General features: G+C 37.9%; 1 protein-coding gene across 1 annotated transcript; it reads left to right on the top strand.

The window, feature by feature from the left end:
- Positions 1-1,151: 1,151 nt before the first annotated feature.
- ICOS (inducible T cell costimulator) lies at positions 1,152-21,124 on the top strand. Its single transcript, XM_067742367.1, has 5 exons — positions 1,152-1,209; positions 16,246-16,584; positions 17,303-17,409; positions 18,689-18,773; positions 21,084-21,124. Exons 1-5 carry the CDS (start codon positions 1,152-1,154, stop codon positions 21,122-21,124), a joined length of 630 nt encoding a protein of 209 aa, XP_067598468.1.
- Positions 21,125-21,434: the final 310 nt, after the last annotated feature.

Raw genomic sequence — 21,434 nt, 5'->3', positions numbered from 1 at the left:
GTGGCAGGCTCAGCAGGCCTTGGCATGACTGGTTTCACCTGCTTGGTTAAGAGTGAGGATTCTGGAGCCACACACTCCAAATCCAAGCACTGCCACTTACTAACTAAGTGACTCGGGCCAGGTAATTTACCACTCTCTGCCTCAGTTTTCCTCATCTATACAATGGGGAGACTAGCAGTCCCCATCTCATAGGATGGTTAAGAGGATTAAATGAATTAATACATGTATAAGACATCATATAAACATATACAAATAATCCACCTACATAAATGTGAAACAATATAAATATAATATTAGCTATATTCACATATTTTATACATATTAAATATATATTATTTTACATTTAACTTTATGTATGTTTTACATTAACATGTATTATTTCATGTAAAACATTTATATACATATAAACATAATTATTTATATTATTATTACTGTTGTTTTTGTCTACTCTATCTCCCTGCATGGATAGAGAGACCATGGGTAGGCTCTTCAGCTTTCTTGCTTTCATCTGAGGCTATAGATGTAGAATCCTGATTTCTACAGACTCTGCTGTATTATGTAAGGCAAGGTTTAAGTTAGATTAAAACCAACTCTAACACTTGGAAAATTACCATCTACAATGAATGCCATGTAAATATTCTTTCCTAGATTCCTATGTTGCTCTTCTTTCAGTATCATCATTTTAAGTTCTGTTGCAATTGCTTTTATTTCTTGTCTTATTTCAAAGGCTTTCTCTCTCTGGAGCACATAGCATAAGATAGAAATGTGTCAAAATACATGCTATTTATCATGTGGTTAATTTTAGATCATGTTATGCCCAAAACTGTAGATTCAGAGGAATAGGGTGGTTCTGAAAAGAATAGGCATTGTCTCTTTCACTTCTTTTCATGGAACTGAAATGAGGGTAAAATTTTCCTCTGTCTTCAACATCATTAATAATCCATGGATTAAGCTTAACCTCCATGAGCAATAATGCCATATAGCCACTGACATCAATTAAGAGACACCACCCTGCCTTGATGGTAAGTGTGACACTTCATTAACCCCCAAAAAACCCACTTCCTTTCCAGCAAACAGAAAACAGCAGAGGACATGAATTCACTGGCAGCTTTAAGCACTGAAGGAGAAAATTGTGTTTGTTTCTGGCAAACATGAAGTCAGATCTCTGGTATTTCTTTCTCTTCTGCTTCCAAGTTGAAGTTCTAACAGGTAAGTGACCTACTGAATATTTATTATTAAGTTATAATTCAAGTGAACATTAAGAAAAACCAATTGGAAAAGTTAGGCACCAAATAGAAAGGTTTTTTTTGTTTGTTTTCAGAAATTAAGAACGATTACAGAAGAGCCCAAGTCCATGGCCAAGGATGTTTATGTCACTGTTTTAAGATGAAGAAAAATGTCTCATTGGATCATTAAAACTTTAAATTACCTGCTTGAAGTTACTTTTTAGTGGATAAAGTAGAAGAGTGGCTTACTGTTCTCAGAGAGAGATGAAAGGCAAAATGACTTGTGTCAACAGAATGAAAATTAAGTAGTCCTGGCATTTGGGCTGGGGATTCCTTCTGAAGGAGAAAATAAGATGGAATGGCTTTGAAAAGAAGGATTTTGATTTTAGTCTTATCTGGGTGGTCTTTTGTCAGAAACGCCCTGGCTGCCACAGAGTTTTTTCGACACTAATGTCAAGGTCCTTCTAAAGGCTACGGAGTAGTGGATAATGTAAAAACACTCTCTAGCCTCTGTAGACATTAAAAAAATCATTCTGAAGTCCTCAATTCTTTCTCTTACATGGTATATATCACACTCTACTTGAATACTTTAAATAATGTTACCTACAATGAAATTAATATGTATTTCTGCTGCTTCTTACTTGGTACATTTTCTATTATTTTTGTTTCATCTTTAAGTCTGAGTCTCATGTTCTTGAGGCTGAGAAAAAGCAAAGTGAAATTATATTACATTGGGAAGTTCTACTAACACTAAAAGTGCAGAGAGAACTTTTAGTAGGTGTAACTTTATTTAGAAATAAGTTTTGCAGTGGTACCAAAAATAGACTTTATTTTTCTCTCCAAAGAATTAAAAAACAAAAATGTATTGGTCAAATATTTGATCTTGTGGTGGCTCAGGGTGGCTCCAATGCTCTTAAATAAAGAGGAAAGAGGAATTAGAATCTACTTAAGGTCCCAAGGGCAGTTTGGGGCCACTTGCTTGTTAAACTATGGCTTTTATACAACCCAATGAAATCCTTTAGCTGCATGAGCAACAAAGGAATAGCTTTGGAATTGATAACCATTCATTCATTCACTCATCCATTGTTTCAGCACCAAGCACTTGCCATGCAGGAGGTACTGTGCCAGCTGCTGTGTGTACAATGATAAGCAAAACCAGGTCAGCCCCTGCTCTCATGAAGCTAATTGAATGGCGGGGAGAGAGACATTAATCAAATAATCCCATGAATGAATGACAATTACAGGCAGAACTCAGTTCTGTCAGAGGAGGTAACAAAGAAACCTGCATAGACTGGTGGGTGTGGAGGTGTGGTTGGGGGATGGGTTCATCCAAGTCTTTCTTGTGGAAGTGGCACTTGAGCTAAGCCTTGGGGGACAAATAGGAATAAATGGGGAGAATGGTGGGATGGTGGGTAAGAACATTCCATATCATGAAAAGAGTAAGTGCAAAGGACCTGTGGCAGGAAGGCATGAAGTAAGTCAGGAAGCTGGAAGAAAGTGGACGTGCCTGAGTACAGAGAGGAAAGGGGTTGGGGATGGTGTAAGATAAGGCAGGAAAGGAAAGCAGAGACCAGACCATTCAGACCATATGCACCATGTGAAGGATTGTGGATTTTCTTCCAAGAACATTCGTTGAAGTCATTGAAGGGTTTGTACTGCTAAAAAGCATCCAATATGCCAAACCCATTTAGGCACTTATGGTGGTGATATTATGCTCAGGAGATTTGAATTAGCAATGGTGTTACCACTGTGGAAGGACTGATCCAGCCTAGGTGGAATTATTTCTAGTTGGCAGATAAAGCTGATGAATAAATTGTACTTCTGGAATGATATTTATCTTGGATTCTAATGGAATAAAACCAACATTCCCCCTCATCAACAGAAAACCATGCCATGGGCAAGCTGTTATCCTATTTGACAGGTGGCAAAACTGGCGCACAAATGGCTAGATGGAGATAGTGAACTGCTGAACAATCTTCATATTCAAAATATCACCATAATGCATGTATCCAGCAACTACCATTTGAAAGGCTCTAAATGCGAAGTAAAGAACGAAACTGAAGTCAACTAAGCTCTTGCAGATCCTTTCTTTGGCATATTTTTAATCCTCCCAACTATGTAGGCTTTCTCATTCCATGAAGAGGTAGGCATTCTTACTTTCAGTTAATGTTTGAAGAATCTCAGACCAGGAAAGGCTAAGTGTTTGGTTACCTAGTAATCAGTGGCAGAACCAAGATTAGAATTCAAATATGTCTGATTCCAATAATCACATTCTTTCCACACCATGTTGAAGTAGTGGAGATATAACATGAATCTCAGAGGAGAGAAATTCTCATCAGTTTTGTTATTTGGTTGGTGAGTTAAGAGGAAAGAAATCTTGGTGATTCTCAGTCTTCTATTGATCTCAGTGTAAAACTTAACAAAGTCATCTTCTTTTAATGATTCTGGAACAATAGGAGGCTCTTAATTGTAAAAGGATCTGAGAAAAATGAGGCACTCTGTCTGCATTTAGAAGACACTCTTTATAGACATTATGGGCAGTGGAGACCACGTGGGTGACCTGATGAATTCTGGTTTGGGAAAGACCACTTTAAAAGCAGTGGAGTGGGAATGACCAAGGTTGGGTGGTGTTTAATATATGTGCATGCCTAATGATATGTTCAGGGTGGAAGCTGGAAGGGTAACCCTCAGGCTCATTCTGAGCCTTGATTTTGTTACCCAGACATTGAAACAGTGATTCCTGAACTCCATCACCTCCAAAAAACCCAGCCCTTTGGCGCTTCCAGCACCTGCCCCTTCCCAGAGCTCAGGGAGAGTCCTGCGGAGCTGAGTTGACGTTTAAGCCCCTCCCAGCACCTCCTTCCAGTGTTCATACTGAATTTTAAAAATCCACATTGTCCATCTTTTCTTTCAATAGATGAATTCAGGACATTCTCACTCAGCACAAGAAGCCTATGTTGATTTCACTCCTTCAATATTATGTTTATTTCTATTTTCCTTGGTTGTGGTATTCTCTTTTATTTTTGTCGGTATGAGGAAGTTTCTTTTAACTCCCCTCTTTCCCTCTGTAATTTCGAAGGGTGACCACACGTCCTAGCTGACTAATTCATTATCATGTTCAGAGCAGCTTAATTGAATATCTATTTATTATTGTAGTAAAGTAAATAATGACAGTAGCCTTGCTTGACGTGTTTACCCCACCTCCCATCCCCCGCAGTGACGTGAGAACTTTGGAATGTTCTCTTTTCACTCTCTTGCTTTCCCCTTAGTGAACCCCTGCCCCATACATGGGTTTTGTTGAAATAACTGAAAACTTGTAGTTGCAGATCATTGCTAAGTTTCCTCTGACAGTGTTTCTCTTCTGGTTCAAGAACTCTTTACACTCACTTCACCTTTTTTCAGCGGCAGCATCACTCTTGCCATCTGCTCCTGTCTTGTCATCCTTGTTCCAATCCAATGATCAGAAGACTTCCATTATTTTCTTCAGATACCTCAAACTCTGAATTCCAGCATGGGTAAAGATGTCTTCCTTTACTCTGTTGGGTGACTAATATCTTTTCTGGGAGTAGTATTCCTGGACTGCACTCTTTTAATAGTCTCTGGGTATTCATTCACTGTATGCTGGCTTCTAGGGTTGCACGTGAGTAGTTCCATGTTAGTCTGCCTCTCATTACTTTGCAAGTAGATTACAAAGTATCACTAGAATCTTGTTATTCATTTCAACAAGGGAATTCGGGAATTCCCCTAGGATATGCCTAATTCTGTGAGTGTTTCCATTAACATTGCTTGAGATTGAGTTAGCCTTTTCAATCTGCAGACTTCAGGTGTTTGGGTTTTTTTAAATTTCGGGGATATTTTCTCCCAGTAATTGTTTAGTCATATCTTTTTCTTTGTCTTTTTTCCTTCTTTTTAGACATGCCTATTATTTTTATGTAAGATCTCGAGATCCTTGTTTTTTCATCATTAGTGAGCAAAATGAATTTCATAACTTGCCATGGCTGTTAACAACTCCCTCAGATGAAATGGAATATTATAGTTTTTAAATTGCTAGCAGCATATTCCCATTCTTGGTAGAAACAAATTGTAGGTGTGTAGGGAGGACCTCAATTCTCATCTGAGCTTTGCTCACTGTGTATCCATAGACTTGTTTGACGTAAAAAAAAAATTGGCCTCAGCATTCACAGTTGTAAACTGAGCAAAACCCACAGATTATGCTGTCTCCCTATCCTAAGAATATAAGTTTTATACATAAAAGGATGTACTGGGCTTTGCAAATTCAAAGCCCAGTATATACATATACATACATATACATATATAAATATATATGTATACACACACACACACACACACACATATATACCAATCATTTGTAGCCTTCAATACCCAAAGAAAAGACCCCGTTTACTCCATAAATGGCATCTCTGTGCTACTGCTCTTCTGATAAATTGAGTCTATTAAATGACACGTTTTCGTCATTCTAAGTAAAATCAGAATGTGGCATTCAATACCTTTTCAGGAAAATTCAGAATTATCTTTGGAAAGTGGAACTTAAATATGTAGAAAACATGTAACACAAATGAAAGCTGTTGGTCAACAAGAAATTTTCTTCCAGTTTGGCCTGTATGGTCGATTGAAACAGACTGAGATTTGCAAGTTTAAAGAGAGAGTCAGAAATTGGGCTACGAACCTCCTCTGGCTCTCGTATAACATACTGATGGCTGCATCTACTTTGCATGAGGAAAAGCTAAGAAGAAGCAGTTTGTCTTTAAAGGAAGGTGATGGACTCAAGAATTTTGAGTCAGTCAACCACTAGTTCTGAAAGTCTTTTGTTTTTCTGAGTGTGTTGCCATAGACGTGGCACTTCCAACAGGCAACAAAGAATCACTGAAGTGGAACCTTTTTGAATATGAGAAATCAAACTTTTTTTTTTAATTAAGGGTACTTTAATTAATTAATTTATTTATTTATTTTTGGCTGTGTTGGGTCTTCATTTCTGTGCGAGGGCTTTCTCTGGTTGTGGCAAGCAGGGGCCACTCTTCATCACGGTGCGCGGGCCTCTCACTGTCATGGCCTCTCTTGTTGTGGAGCATAGGCTCCAGACGCGCAGGCTCAGTAGTTGTGGCTCACGGGCCTAGTTGCTCCGCAGCATGTGGGATCTTCCCGGACCAGGGATCGAACCCGTGTCCCCTGCATTAGCAGGCAGATTCTCAACCACTGCGCCACCAGGGAAGCCCGAGAAATTAAACTTTTATAGCCACCATTTACACTCTCCTAGGGCTTAGCATGGAAAAAAGTTCATTCATGAAAAAACCAAGAAACAAAACCTCTACTGCACTCACAAGTCAAGTTTTGTTCATTTTGTACTAAGACAAGCAAAATCTCCTAGTAGTTCCTGTTTGCTCTCATTTAACTATAATAGAGTTTCTTGTAGATGTCAATACATCTTTTTACATTTCTACAGGCAGATAATTTACAGAATACTTATCAAGAATTTAGATCCCATCAGAGCAAGGACCCAGACTTTGTTGCAGGTTTAAGTACACAGGGCAGCTCAACACACAATGATCCATGAATGAGGCTGTCTAGGGAAGCAGGTATGTTAAACAATGTATTTTCACATCAAATAAATAATTTTTATATGTATTTTGGTGCCTAATAACATTTTCAGTCATAGAATACATATGTGGCACTGATGTAAATACTACTTTAAGTATTTGGGACAATTATACACCCAATACATCTTGAAGGAAAAGAAATACTTGAAAATAACTTCCAAATCTAGCTTAATGTTAAAAGCTTCTTTTTCTTTTTCTTCTCTTTTCTTAGCAAGTCTCTTTAGCTTCTGTGCTTCAGCTTCTATAAAATTAAGGGGTTGGACTAGATCATTGGACTAAGGGGCTCCTTAGAAATGTGGACTCTGATGTCAAATTGTCTAGGTTCAAATCATGGCTCCACCACATTTTGCCTCTATGACCTGGGGCCAGTTACTCAAGCCTCAGTTTCCTCACCTGTAAAATAGGAATAAAAATAGAAAATCTGATGTCAAATGTTGTTATGAACATCAAATGATATATTGCATGTAATGAATTGGAAACCTTAATACATGGGAAACATGCAAATGCTTGTAAGTTGCAATTATTATTATTATTTGGAAGTTTTTGAAAGCTTAGATGTTTATATAACTCCAGAACTATTGGGCTTCAGACAATTGGTTGGGCATCATTCAGTGTGAGACTTTGCCTTTGGACTTGGAAACAAGCATCCTCCATTATCCAGTAAATTGGATCCCCTGCTCTGTTTTTCTTGCTCACCTGCTCACCTCATTGCAGGACATTTACCAACCATGCTCAGCTTCGATATTCTTCTATTCATTCATTCATTTATTATTATTGAGCATCTAATATATTCCAGGTCCTAGGATTATTTGTGACCATGATCCAGTCTTTATCCTTGTGAAGTTTATGTTTAAGTGAGGAAGACAGACAAAAATAATTATGATCTAAGCTTATACACATTATAAATATATTGGTATAAACAAAGCTTTATTGAAATCATTGAGATAGGAGTCTTTGTCTGGGGGTCTCAGGGACAAAGCAGTTCTTTAAAGTGGTTCTTAAAGAATGAATGAGGATTTCTAAGCAAATAAAGGGGTAATGGGATATTCTAGTCTATGGGGGCAGAAGTAACAATGAGAAAGTAATGGCCAAAAAGTATGGCGTAGCTTGAAGCTATATGGTCCCTGAGATTGTGAAAGGATTTTGTGTCATTCCAAGAAAATTGATTTATTTTTTTACCTCATAAGCAAGAAGGTAGTGAATATTTTCAAACTGGGCAGTGAAATGCTTTTTAGAAACACAATTTTGCGAGCAGCATGGAGAATGGATTTGGAGGGAGAGACTGCTGTTGAGAAGGCCAGTCAAGAAGATGCTTCAACAGATGAAGGAAGATGTGAAAAAGTCCTAGTTTGGCAATAGGAATGGGGAAAAACCATCCATGAGCTAGAGTCAACTGGACTTGGTGACCAATTGGATCAGGGCAGTCAGAGAGAGGGAGTAATGAGGAAGACTCTGAGGTCCTGATGCCTTAAAGGACAGGACTTGGGTTAGGTGAGTGAATGCTGAGTTCAGTTTGGAAATGTTACTCTTGATGTGTCAGGGGACACATCCAGATAGAGATATTGAAAGGAAACTGGAAATAAGGGACTAAGCCAAGGGAAGGAGTGGGCTGGAGATGAAGGTGTGGGTTACTGGAGTAGAGAGTAGAGTTTATTCTAATTACTTTGTAAATATCGCTACAAAGTTTTACAACACCCTTGGGATTTTTCCATTTTCACAAAGAAAATCAGTTTTTACCAGGAGAAAATCAATCATTCATTTAAAAAATTATGCATTTTAGAGCATCAAAGTTGTTTTACCCCCTCTACAGAGTTCCTTGGAGAATAAAAAAGTCACACATTGTGTGTGTGTCTGCGTGCGTGTGCACGTGCAGGTGTGCTCAGAGTCTTTTGCCTTTTTAACCTTCTCCTTACTTTTTTTCTTCATGTTTTTTTGACTTCCTTTTCGGCAAATGTTAAGACTTGGGATTGGGTTTATTTTGCCTACCCTTGCTACCGATTTCAATCACTATTTTAGATTATGGATGCCTTTGAATAATAATGTAAATATAGAAATTATGCATATATAAAAATATGCTAATCAGGATTCCAAAAGTTTTAGCTAGTAGACGCATAAGAAATGACAGTGGTTTTATGAGAGGTAAAAAAAAAAGTGGTAGAAAGCATATTTTTTAAATGCCAGAATTTCTTAGGAAAAGATCAAATGTAACAAAACCCTAATATAAACATTGCAATTTTTAGAACTTCACTTCTTATGTCACATTCATGTGCTGTGCTAAGCTAAAGCTTATGATTGTTGGATTACATAAAATATTTTTAATAAACACTATCAATAATTGCAAACTCAGGAACTCTTATCTTTCGATCACTCAGACCTTTGTGGAGGTTTGTGGTTAGAAGTCTGAGTTAAGGAGAATAAAGTGAAATTGCTGATCGGTCTCATATCCCCTTCACTGTGTGGGTTTTCTAAGTGCTTTTGCTAAAAGATTTTCAACCAGGCATGATACAATTGCTTATAAAGAGTCCTGGCAGGATGGGTTCTATCAAGACAATCTTATACTGAAGAAATGAAATAGCTTAGACGTAAAAGAATCAATTTGTAAATAAACTTCTGAATCATAATGCGATTCTCAGCTGAATGAGCCTTTTCTTCAGAGATTTTTTTCTTAACAGCTCCCCCCAAAGAATATGCAAATGCTTTTATCTTTTAAAAATTTTGACGATCTAAAGAAATCATCTGATATAAACATTCTGATTTTACTCTTGAAACCTTAGTCTGCTGATATCAACAGTAATGTTATAAAAATCATAGCAGCAGTTAACAGGTTTGAACCTCTATTGGAAAGATTGCACCCTTTAGACATGGTAGTCAATGTGACTAAGATATAGCAGCTATTTTCTAGAGTACTAATAATCTAGGAGCACCAACAAGAAGTAAACAGATATGGTAGCAAAGCGAAAATGAAGTCTGAATATTCAGATTTTTAGACTCATCACCAGGATTCAAGAGAACATATTCCTGTTTGTGTTTTTAGCAACGCATTAAATGCTAAATTTTATAGCATGGTGTTTCTATTGCAAATCACTAACATGTTCTGGTTATGAAACATCTGGATGTATTAAAACAATCATTGGTTCAGAGGCACCTGTCCTGGATATCCATTGGGCAAATTTAATGATTCTGCACTTTAGAGGATACAAATAATAACCAGGTTTAAACCTGTCTTCCCTTCTATAGACACAAAAGAGCCAAGAGAATAGTCAACCATCTAAACAAGTCTTTATGAACCTGGTAGATATTTATAATAGTTAAAGAACGTGCTTCTTTGTAGCTCAGCCAGATAATATTCATTAGAACCTGACATCCCAGTCGAGGAGGTGTCTTTTGAACTTGATTGTATATTTGCACGGACTTGTCTGCAGAAGAAAGGCAACATGCCGTAGCTAACCCTGGGATCGTGTCCCAGCTATGAGCTATGTAATCCTGGGAAAGATACTCAGTTTTCTGGCCCCAGTTTAGCTTGATAAATTTAAGGGTACAATTTAAAATGAAAGGCTTAACTGAATAATTTTTAAGAGCCCTTTTGATTCTTATGTTCTATAGTCTATGCTTTATCTCCCCAGATTTATAACATCACTGAGATCTACGTATCCATTCATCCATCCAACCATCCAATACATATTTATTGTGACTTACTACTTACCAGGTGCTATTGTAGATGCTTGGGATGTATCTGTGAATAAAATCAACAAGGTCTCTCATTTTAAAGCTTATGTTATAGTGGGGTAGCCAGACAGTAAACAAGAAAACAAAGCAGACAGCAACCTCAGGTAATATGCTAGAAAATGACTTGTGGTGTGTTTCGGATTGAGTGGTCAGTGGTTGCTGGAGAAGTAAGAAGCAACCATGTGAAAATCAGAGATAACATTCCAGGCAAAGAAACAACACATTCAAAGCCCTGGGGACCAACTTCTTGTGTTTGAGGAATAGAAAGGAGAACAGTGTGACTGCAGTGTGGTGAGTGACTGGTATAAAATGGTGTTGGGGGACAGGGTAGATCACGCAAGTCATGGAAAGTAGCGTAAAGAGTTAGATTTTCTTTTAAATGAGATGGGAAGGCCCTGGGTGTTTTATAAACAGGGCAAGTATACTATCTGATTATAAAGAAGATTATTCTGTTTCCCCTGAGGAGACTGGATGGTGAATGGGCACGAGTGAGAGCGGAAAGTTAGGAAGCTCTTTTCATCCCAGAGAGAGATAATGCTGGTTTGGACCAGTTGCAGCTTAGATGGAGAAATGGGTAGATTCTACTGGAAATAGAAGAGAGGGGCAGGAAATTAGACTTTCTTCCTGTAGAAGGATTTCAACAGTGATCCTCTAAGACTCAGTCTATAGTGACCACTTTGTAGCTTCACGTGGTTGCCTGCTTCCATTATACTTCCTCTTGCTGTTGCTAGCGACACTTCAACCTCAGACTGTACCCCAAATCTTTCATCTGCCCAAGAAGTTGTGTGACCTCGGACAAATAATCTAACCTGTCTGGGTCATCGGCTGTCTGTATGTGGAAAAATTGGACTTGCTGTATGACTTGTGTGTTTGCTAGGCTTGACTGTGTATGACGCTGGGCAGAAGTTGAATCATGTTACAGGAAACACAAGTGTGAAGGTAGGGGTGTTTACAGGATGTCTGAAACATGTACAGACTGTATATGAGAGCTTATGGGGATTGGAAATGGAGATGGTTATGGCAGGGAGAGTGAGGAACATATCAAAGATAGTGTGAGAGAATATTTTGGAGGATAATTTTATATTAAAAAGTGGTATGTGGAGTGATTTTAAGCTTGATATAAAGGAAGAAAGAACAAGAAGAAAGAGATCGATGAGGGGAATAGTCGCAATTTTCAACTACTGGTATGACAGGGGAACTGACCAAAGAGATTTGACACCCAGTCAAAGCAGACACAGGGTATAAAAAATGGTGCTATCGTACCAGTACTCCTGACTGAATATTAGACTTGGAGATAAGAACATCCAGGGAAGGTGTAGAAAAGATTCTAGCTGCTTCAGCAGTTATAAGGAACGAACATATTCAGATTTTCCTTAAATTGTCTGTCTATCCATTAAATGTTTTAGTCATGATTATAGGGATGATCTCCTTTTGATACTATTTTTCAAATATCATCAAAGACTAAGGAGATTTTGTGATTAGGTATTTGAGCATATCTGTTCTACAGGTGCCAAAGTAATTATGAAGCAATTGATTAAATCCCCTATCTGGTTCCTTTAGTTGAAAACATTCAAATAGAAGACCAAGGATTGCCAAATCGTTTTCCAGATGGAAAGTTTAAGCATCGGGTATGTGGACACTTAAGTCAGGCTTCTTGTCACCACATTTAATAATAAAAAGGTGACCTAGGTAGTTTTTAGATTAAAAAGGGTAAAATGAATAACTAAGAGTGTCCAGTAGAAATGACACTTTGGGATCTCCAGTTACTCCTCTGATGTCAATGGCACTGTCACTCAAGAAAAACTTGGAGTGTTTTCCTTGCCATACCTAAATGCTATTATGGGCCAGGAAGATTGTCTCATTAATTTTCATTCCTCCTGACTTCATGGAAAAGCCCAGTAAGATGCTGGGACAGAGAGAGTATTATGGAAACATGTTTCTCCTCTGGAGAACCCAACAGCAAACTAGTAGCTCTCTTAGTTGTTCATGGTCTCATCTAGATATGTTCTCATCCTGAATCCATAGAGAGTAAACGTTGGAAAGAACTTTAAGATGTCTTGGTCTTACTTCCTTATTTCACAGCTGAAGAGACTAAAGTCTAGAGAGGTATCCTTGTCACAGAGACTTGCTAATGGCAAAGCCAGAATTTTCCTCTGGTTTCCTTGGGAACCACTGCATTGCACTTCTATCACCCTGCACCGCTAACCATTATATTTCATCTTGCATTGGGTTATAGGTCATAGTGTGGGCCCAAAAGGAGAAAAAGCTGCTGACAAAATCATCTTCAGAAGTAGAAGACAATGCCTCTATGTCTGTGTGTGCACAAGGTGGCCGCAGACACTTTTGTTCCAAGATCTCTTTGTGGTTTACACGCTGCCATTCTAAAGTCCTTGGGAAATTTGCTCTGAACGTTTCTAAAGGAACTGTGAACCAGCTCACTGATTTTATCTTCTGCAATAGACAGTAAAGACAAGCATCAAAGCAATAGTAGTGCAACATAATTTACTTTCAGACAAATAAGTCCCCATGCAAATTATCTTTCACTTTAATCTAATGTAGGTTGCACCTATTCTCATGTGATGAGTTTTTCCCCTTTCCCTTTTGCTTATATTTACTTTCAGTTCTTTAAATGAAACAAGCATTATTTTTCTTCTTTATACTTGAAAACTATTTTATTCTAGAACAAAACATCTACTGACAAAAGTGAAAAAATATAAATGTACAATTTAACGAATAGTTACAAAACATACTACCTTACTCCTACAATTATCACAGGTCAAGAGGTAAAACATTGTCAGCCCACAGAAGCCTCTCCACCCTGTGTTTTCTTTCCCGATTCCATTCCTTTTCCCCTTTATACAGAAGCATCATACTGAATTTTGAGATATTCATTTGGGTTATATATTCTGTTTCTATTCTTTTGGTCATTATGCAAGAAATCACAACATGCATACTTCATTTGTCAAAGTCTCAAGTTACATACACCTTTTCTAGCCTCCTAGACAGTGTGTTTTAGGTTGACAGTTTCTTTCAGTACTCTAAAGATATAAGGTGTAATTCCACTGTATTCCACTGTATTCCACTTTTACTGTTGATGTTGAGATACCACCTGTCAGTCTCACAGTTGCTTCTTAGAAGGTAGTCAGTCTCTTTTCCCTGGCTGTTTTTAGGATTTTTATTATGATTTGTCTAGATGTGCATATTTTTTAAAAATCTGCTTGTGTTTTATTTTCCAGTTCAACAGCTCTGTTTAACCATCTAATATGCTCTTAACTTATCTCCTGAGTTTCTAATCTCAGTGTGGGTTTTTTTTGCCAATTCTAGTTGGTTCTTTTTCAAATTAGTTGACTTTTTTTCTTTAAGTTTCCTGTGATCTATAGATATTATTACAAGTTTGTCTTTTATTTCCTTAAACACAGAAGGCTCAATTGTTTTATTTGGGGGATCTGATAATTTAAATATATAATTGTGTATTTGTTTTTGGAGTCTGTTTTTTTCTGTTGTTGTTTTGTTTCCTTGCATGTCTGATTATTTTTTATGGTATGCTTGTCATTATAATTATTATTTGTAGATATGAGTTGAAGCCTAGGATGTAAACCTTTTCTTTCTGTAATAGTTTGCATTTTTACTTTCAAAAGCTTAGGGGTAATAATAATCCAAAATCACCTTAGACAAAGTTTAATTATTAAGATTTTCTGGACCACTGAAGTGATTTGAAGGTGGGCTATGATCTGCATTAAGGCTGGTTTACTTCTGGTTTAACCTGTATTCCAAGGATGTAGCCCTTTGGGATTTTGAGGAGCTTATTGAGGAGAATGTCTTTTACTAGATTTCTCACTTTCAGACTCTGGGAGTTGAGACATGAAAACAGAAGTGTGAATCTGGGAGAACAGCACATGCTCTCGAAGTAAAAGCAACTTCTAACCTTTGCTTATCTCTCTGGATTCTGGTTCTTCAAATTTAATCTAGTAATTTCTTCTTTTTTTCAGCTCTTTAATCCTTTACATTAATATTTTTAGACATTTCATTCAGCATTTTTGGTTGTTTTGGTGTGGGAATTAGTTTAAATAGTCTGGACCACCATACTGAAAACTAGAAAGCTTGTGTTTTCACAATCAGATCCCCAAGTTGAAAATCTATTCCCTAGCAATATGAGAGATATAAATTAAAGCCTACAGGTACTAGGAAAAATAAGTAACTATGGTAGATTTTAAATAAAATGAACGCACTGGTATAAGCAGAGCCATGACAAGTGAATCCAGGAGGGTAATGCTAGTCCTGTTATAAAGTGGAACAGTTCTTTCCAAAAGCAACATGGCGGTACAGAGTGTTTTCAGAGTCTTTAAATATTTTGCCCACATGTCAAAATATTTACATAAAATCAAAATGCTGAAAATAACCCCAACAGTCAACATTGGTAGAATGCTTTAACAAGTTATGATAGATGAACATTATGCCCTTTTATATAGCCATTAAAAAGGATAAGTATGATGACTACATAAAAAATGGAATGTTTATGATAACATAACTGCCAATAGAAGAACAAAAGAAATAGATTTGCTATATAAAATAAGTATATGTCTGGAAGGTAAAGAGCAAAAATGCACAAATGGTATTTCTATTTCACTGGAAAAGGAGGAGTAGGTAATATTTTTCCTTAAAACTTCTTTGTACTTGTTACATAGTTTTCTCAAGAATAAAAACAGGAATTTCAAAATTTAAGCTAAAAACTGTCATGCTAATAATTTTTCCCAAACAATTTCAGCATGAGACTTATTAAAAGTCATATTAAAAAAGAAGAAGAAAAAAGAAAAAGAAAAAGGAAGGCAAAGAGTTGTTTGAACTTGTAACTGAATAACTCAGAATCTGCAACCAGGCCGAATCCATTTCAGTTTCCTTCTTCTGTGATCCCCATGTAGCTTGTAAAAACAACCTTGGTTTCCTATAAACTTTATTTTAAAAAATGAAAAAGTAAACAAAAATCTGGGTCTTTACCTTTATCATCAGACTTTGATTCAGTTCTCAATGGATGAGGTTCAGAGAAGACATGTTTCTATCATTTGAAAATGATTCATCTGTTCTTTCACTCTCTAGCGGGAGGGTATAGTGTAAATATATACTCTTATATAACCGTTCATTTTTAGTTTAAGCTGTTTTGTGCTTTAAAATGTTTCTTCCCTAAACTATGTCTTTCCCCAAATCTCTCATTGTTTGACTGAAGTGCTTATCCTCCTTCAATTTCAATTTTCAAAGTCGCTTTCTCCAAGTGGCATTATCTGATTCTCCAATCAAAATGTGACTCCATCTACATTTACTTGAATAGTACTCCATTCCTAGCATGAATTATAGTGCATAACTTTATATTTATCCATCATCTTTCTCCAATATGAAATCTGACCAAAGGCAGGAACAATTTCTGTTTGCTTCATACTATGTAAATATGTTATTTAATATATTACATATTATATATTCATATATGATAAACAAGTCTCCAGTTAGGTTCTTTCCCAAGACACAGTTTTACCTTCATGTTCTATTTTTTGGTTGTGAAGTTCCTTCATTTTGTTGCAATAAAGGTGACTTTATGAAGAGAAGAGATGACTTTTGTGCTCAAATATAATGATTAGGTCAACAGAATCATAAAATGTCACTTTTGCTTTTTTTTTTTTTTTATCCAGGAGAATTCAATGCTTCTGCCACGTCTGAGATGTTTCTATTTCACAATGGAGGTGTACGAATTTTATGCAAATACCCTGATACTGTCCAACAATTTAAAATGCAGTTGTTGAAAGGAAATAATATACTCTGTGATCTCACTAAAACAAAGGGAAGCGGAGACAAGGTGTCCATCACAAATCTGAACGTCTGTCAATTTCAGTTATCCAATAACAGTGTCTCTTTTTTTCTGTATAACTTGGACAGTTCTCATGCTAGCTATTACATCTGCAAACTATCAATTTTTGATCCTCCTCCTTTTCAAGTAGATATTCTAAGCAAAGAATATTTGAATATTTACGGTAAGACATTGTTTTAATCTTCCAGACTTAAGAGTACATAGGCATTTTAACAATTTTTCTCACTAATGAAAACAGTTAAACAAATAAATATCTCTTGTGTTGGAGTTCATTTCGGTGCAATTGAAGGCAATAATTTATGATGAAATATATCAATACAAGGATGTTTATTAATAATAAAAATAATTATATTAATCAGTAATATGAAATTTAATCATATAGACTGCTGAGTTAGAAATAGGTTACGTTGTCTCTAAAACACACGTGCCATTGAAAATCAGGAAAAAAATTAGGAGAAATATCCAAACCCATGGCTTAATGGCTGTGCTTCTATTCACCTAAAGTTTAAGGTTTGGGTTTTGTGCTGGGAATCGTGGAATTAAGTGAGATGATTGAAAACAATAGTTTTATACCTTTACTTTCCTACTTATTCTTTTTCAAAAACATAGATAGCGAAGTCTTTTCTATTAACCACATTTATAGACATATACGTGCATAGAGTCTTTTCGTTTTTAGTTTCTGGATCCTTGCTATCATACTGAGATGATGTTATTTATTTACTGTTTACTGGATTTCATGATTGTAACGAAGGCAAGCTTTATGGCAAGCTGTTTAATTTAAACAGCTCTTTTAAATTTGTTAAGTGAACTTGTGATTCAGCACCGAAAGAGAAGATTTGATTCTGAGAGTTTTTCCTCACCTTAATTTTTTTCCAACCCAGAATCACAGGTTTGTTGCCAGCTGAAGTTCTGGTTACCCATAGGATGTGCAGCTTTTGTTGTAGTGTGCATTTTTGGATGTGTCCTTACATGTTGGCTTACAAAAAAGGTGAGCAGGGCTTCCCTGGTGGCGCAGTGGTGGGGGGTCCACCTGCCGGTGCGGGGGACGTGGGTTCGTGTCCCGGTCCAGGAGGATCCCACATGCCGCAGAGCGGCTGTGCCCGTGGGCCGTGGCCGCTGGGCCTGCGCGTCCGGGGCCTGTGCTCCGCAGCGGGAGAGGTCACAGCAGTGAGAGGCCCGCGTACCGCAAAAAAAAAAAAAAAAAAAAAAAAAAAAAGGTGAGCAACATTGATCTTTTCTTGCACTGGCTTTACTGAGGAATATAAGCAGTTATTTACTCATCAAAGTATGTATTGCTCTTGCCAGAGTAATTTGATCAACAGGTAGATGATTTCTTTTCCTCCAGATATGCCTACTAATTAAACTACTAACTTGGAACAGAAGCTCTTTTACTTTATAGCCACTTCATTCCAAAAGGAATTCAGTGGCTTACAAAGAGATATGTCATTATTATTATTCAAAAAAGATAAGGAAATCGGGGCCACAGAAAGACAAAAAGGCAGGGAGGAGGGAGGAGGGTTAAAAGATAAAAATAGATGCTTCCGACATTTAAAAATTATTACATGTGGGCTGCAAATTTGATTCTAAGTTTCCAAAGTCAGGGCAGATGAAACAAAATTTTCCACAACCAGTCAATTAAAAAACAGTCAGTGAGAAAGTCTCGTAGGGCACCATCAGTAGTTGAGAAGGAAATTGACAGCTTCTTTACATGGTAACTTATTAGGACTCCTTGCTTTTAAAGAAAACCACTGAAAAACTAGGCAGAAAGATGAAAGAATAACAACACTGATAACAACCAAAATCTCTCTGTGCCAGGGGATATTCTTTTTAGTCTATCACAAAACGGGTTCTCAATCAAAGAACCTATACCATTTTGCATATTATGCAAGGGTGTTAGCATCCTCAAGTATATGCATAGTGTGACGGTTGGCCATACAGTGTGTATATCTGTGTCAGAAGGGAATTTGAAAAGAGAGATAAAGAAGGAAGAGGGGAAGATAAGCCCCGTGGTCTAAGTCTACTGGGGAAGGAACAGTAAAGGCATAAATGAGAAAAGACACTGAGCAGAAACAGTTTTTATTTAAAGCCCTTTTCATATTGTTCTCCTACTTAGCCTAAAGTCAGGAGCCTAAGTCACATTATAACACTTTGTCATATACTGCTTCAACAAAGAATAGAAAACAGTAACAAACACACAAACACATCCCCCACAGGAATGGAGATGGGGAAGAGCAGATGACAAACCACGTTTCTGACTTTTCTTGCAGAAGTATCCTTCCAGCATGCACGACCCTAATAGTGAATACATGTTCATGGCAGCAGTGAACACTGCTAAAAAGCCTGGACCCACAGGTACAGTGACACATGGGGGCTTGGGAAGGGAAGAGCGTTCTTTACATGAAGCCTACAATTTTAATTTTTTATTTTAAAGGAAGGGAAAATGTCTCTAGTATTTTCTGTAAAAAGTCAAATTTTCATTTTAACTGAATTTGTGCTCTCTCTAGTTCATTGAAAACATGTTTGTAAACCACTATTAAAAAAACCAAAAAGTTCATAAACCCCTATGGTATCAAGGCAATCTTCCAATCGATATTTTAAAAATTGGGGTGATTCTAAGTCTTCCTTGTTAAAAAGTTCATTAAATCATACGATGAGATTTATTGAATATCATTTTAGTGTAAATTACTGAGTGAGGCACTGTGGGGGATACAAAGATATGAAGGTTTTCGACTGAGATTTGGAAGAAAGATCTGGGCTGGTATTCCCAAGGGGAAGAAGGAGAAATTGGTGAAGATATTGTTATTTCAACGTAAAAAATGTGCATGGTTAGAGAAATTGGATGGCTGTGGAAGTCAGCTAGGTGGGACTTTGACATTTTTCATTCAGAGTGAGTGTTGTCAACTGCAGTGTTCTTAAGTTGAGGACCATCCCAGAAAGTCTGAAATATCCATTCTTGTAAATCTTATGCCTTTGAGGTTGCAGTGATGGAAGGTGTATAATGAGACAGAAGCCACTGCATTTTTGCCACCATTCAGTGGTAAAGGACTTGTATAAAAGGGATGCACAAAACACCTGTAATCATGGAATTAAAGCGCGGGAAGGGGCTGAATCTCCTTTAGCCCTCATTTTTTTTTAGATGAAAGAAATTGGTGTTTCTTCTGGTGTTCGGTGATTCTTTGGTTCTCCAGAGAGTTGACACCATAGCTTTGACACTAGCAAAGAGCTTGTGTTTCATTATTCTGCTATTGGAAAAAAAATCTTTTCTCTCAATCTCTGTGCTTGTAATAATGTGTCTCTCTTAATTTGGGTCCCTGAAAGCAGACCCTGAGACGGACACTTGGATGCAAGTAGTTTATTCGGAAGGAAGAAGGGGTGAGGGAACAGGGAGAGGGGGACGGGAAAGGCAGAAAGCAGATGAAGGTCGCATTACTAAGATCCCAGCTAGAGGCCACAGGGCGTCTGAGAAGTGTACAGATGTCTCCCAGAATTGTTCTTCTGAAGGATGGCAAATGGGGCATTTATCCATCGGCTCCCATCCCCACTGGCTTGGGGTTGCCTGCAGGATGCATTAATCTCCTTTGTTCCTGAGTCTTGCTCTGTGCATGCCAAGAGGCTGCTCTTAAGCCTTCAGAGAAAGCCCTGAGGCAGAAAAGCAGAGAAATGCAGGGTGGGGCTATTTTGCTAGAATAATCAGCATACTCAGAAGTGGTGCAGCTGAAATCAGAGGGGGGTAGTTTCATGCCCCATCTACCAAGCCTAGCATATATGTTGCAATTACATGTAAACATATAGTAACTGAAAATGGCCAGAGTGTAGGCCAGAGTGTAGCTCTAGTGTAGGGCTACCTTCTTGAGGGTAGGCAGGGTCTTTCTTCTGTATTCCGACAGCATTACACATAAACAATTCCAGGCAGAGCATGACTCAGCACCTCTGTCAAATATTTGTTATTAAGTGAATAACACCGTGCTGAGTAATGTGTATTGGGTAGAGGGAGGGAAGCCCTAAGACAGTCCTTGTCTTCAGTTTATAATGTCACTGGGAGAGGTAATATGTTTGCATGGAGGGTGGAGTCATGTGATAGCATTAAAAGTCCTCAATTAATTGCAAAGCGGTAGAGTTCAGACAAAGTTTGCAAAAAGAGTCAAGAGTGGGCTGGGGGGCTTCCCTGGTGGCACAGTGGTTGAGAGTCTGCCTGCCAATGCAGGGGACATGGGTTCGAGCCCTGGTCTGGGAAGATCTCACATGCCACGGAGTGACTGGGCCCGTGAGCCACAACTACTGAGCCTGTGTGTCTGGAGCCTGTGCTCCACAAGAGAGGTCACGACAGTGAGAGGCCCGTGCATGGCGATGAAGAGTGGCCCCTGCTCGCCGCAACTAGAGAAAGCCCTCACACAGAAACGAAGACCCAACACAGCCAAAAATATAAATAAATGAATTAAAAAAAAAAAAAAGAGTGGGCTGGGTAAAACTCCATGGAAAATGTGGAAATGGTGCTCGGTCTTGAAGCATAAAGAAGAGTTTGGACGGGGTATGTGTTTGCCTGTGTGTGTGTGTGCATGTGTGCGTGCGTGTTTACAAGAGTCAGAGGAAAGGGGAAGCCTTGCTGAAGGGGATTGGCACATGGAGAGCTTTTAAAGAATTTATGCTAAATTTTTGTTACAGATGTGACCCGTAATTTGGAACTCTCTGGCACCCAGGCATGAGCCGCACTGGCCAGTTCCCTCCAACTTGAAGAGCAAGATTCTCTGTTTCCTGGACCACAGAGAGTCTGACTTGATTTGACTACGTACATCTTTTGCTGATGTTTTGTTCCGTCTGGACCAGTGACTATATCAGTCAATAGGGATTTTAACAGACTGCCTTAGTACCGTTAGAGTTCTCTCAAAACAAATACCCTCTTGCAACTAGCTTTATAGAAAGCCCAGCTTGTGTGTGCTCAACAAACAGACCTCACTGGGATGGAAACCCTGTCTTCAGATCTGCTTCTAAGCAATGCATCAGCCAGGAGAACAA

The sequence above is a fragment of the Pseudorca crassidens genome, chromosome 6 (genome assembly GCF_039906515.1).
Source record: "Pseudorca crassidens isolate mPseCra1 chromosome 6, mPseCra1.hap1, whole genome shotgun sequence".
NCBI classification, from domain to species: Eukaryota; Metazoa; Chordata; class Mammalia; order Artiodactyla; family Delphinidae; genus Pseudorca; species Pseudorca crassidens.
This window is presented reverse-complemented; position numbering and strand designations above follow the sequence as displayed.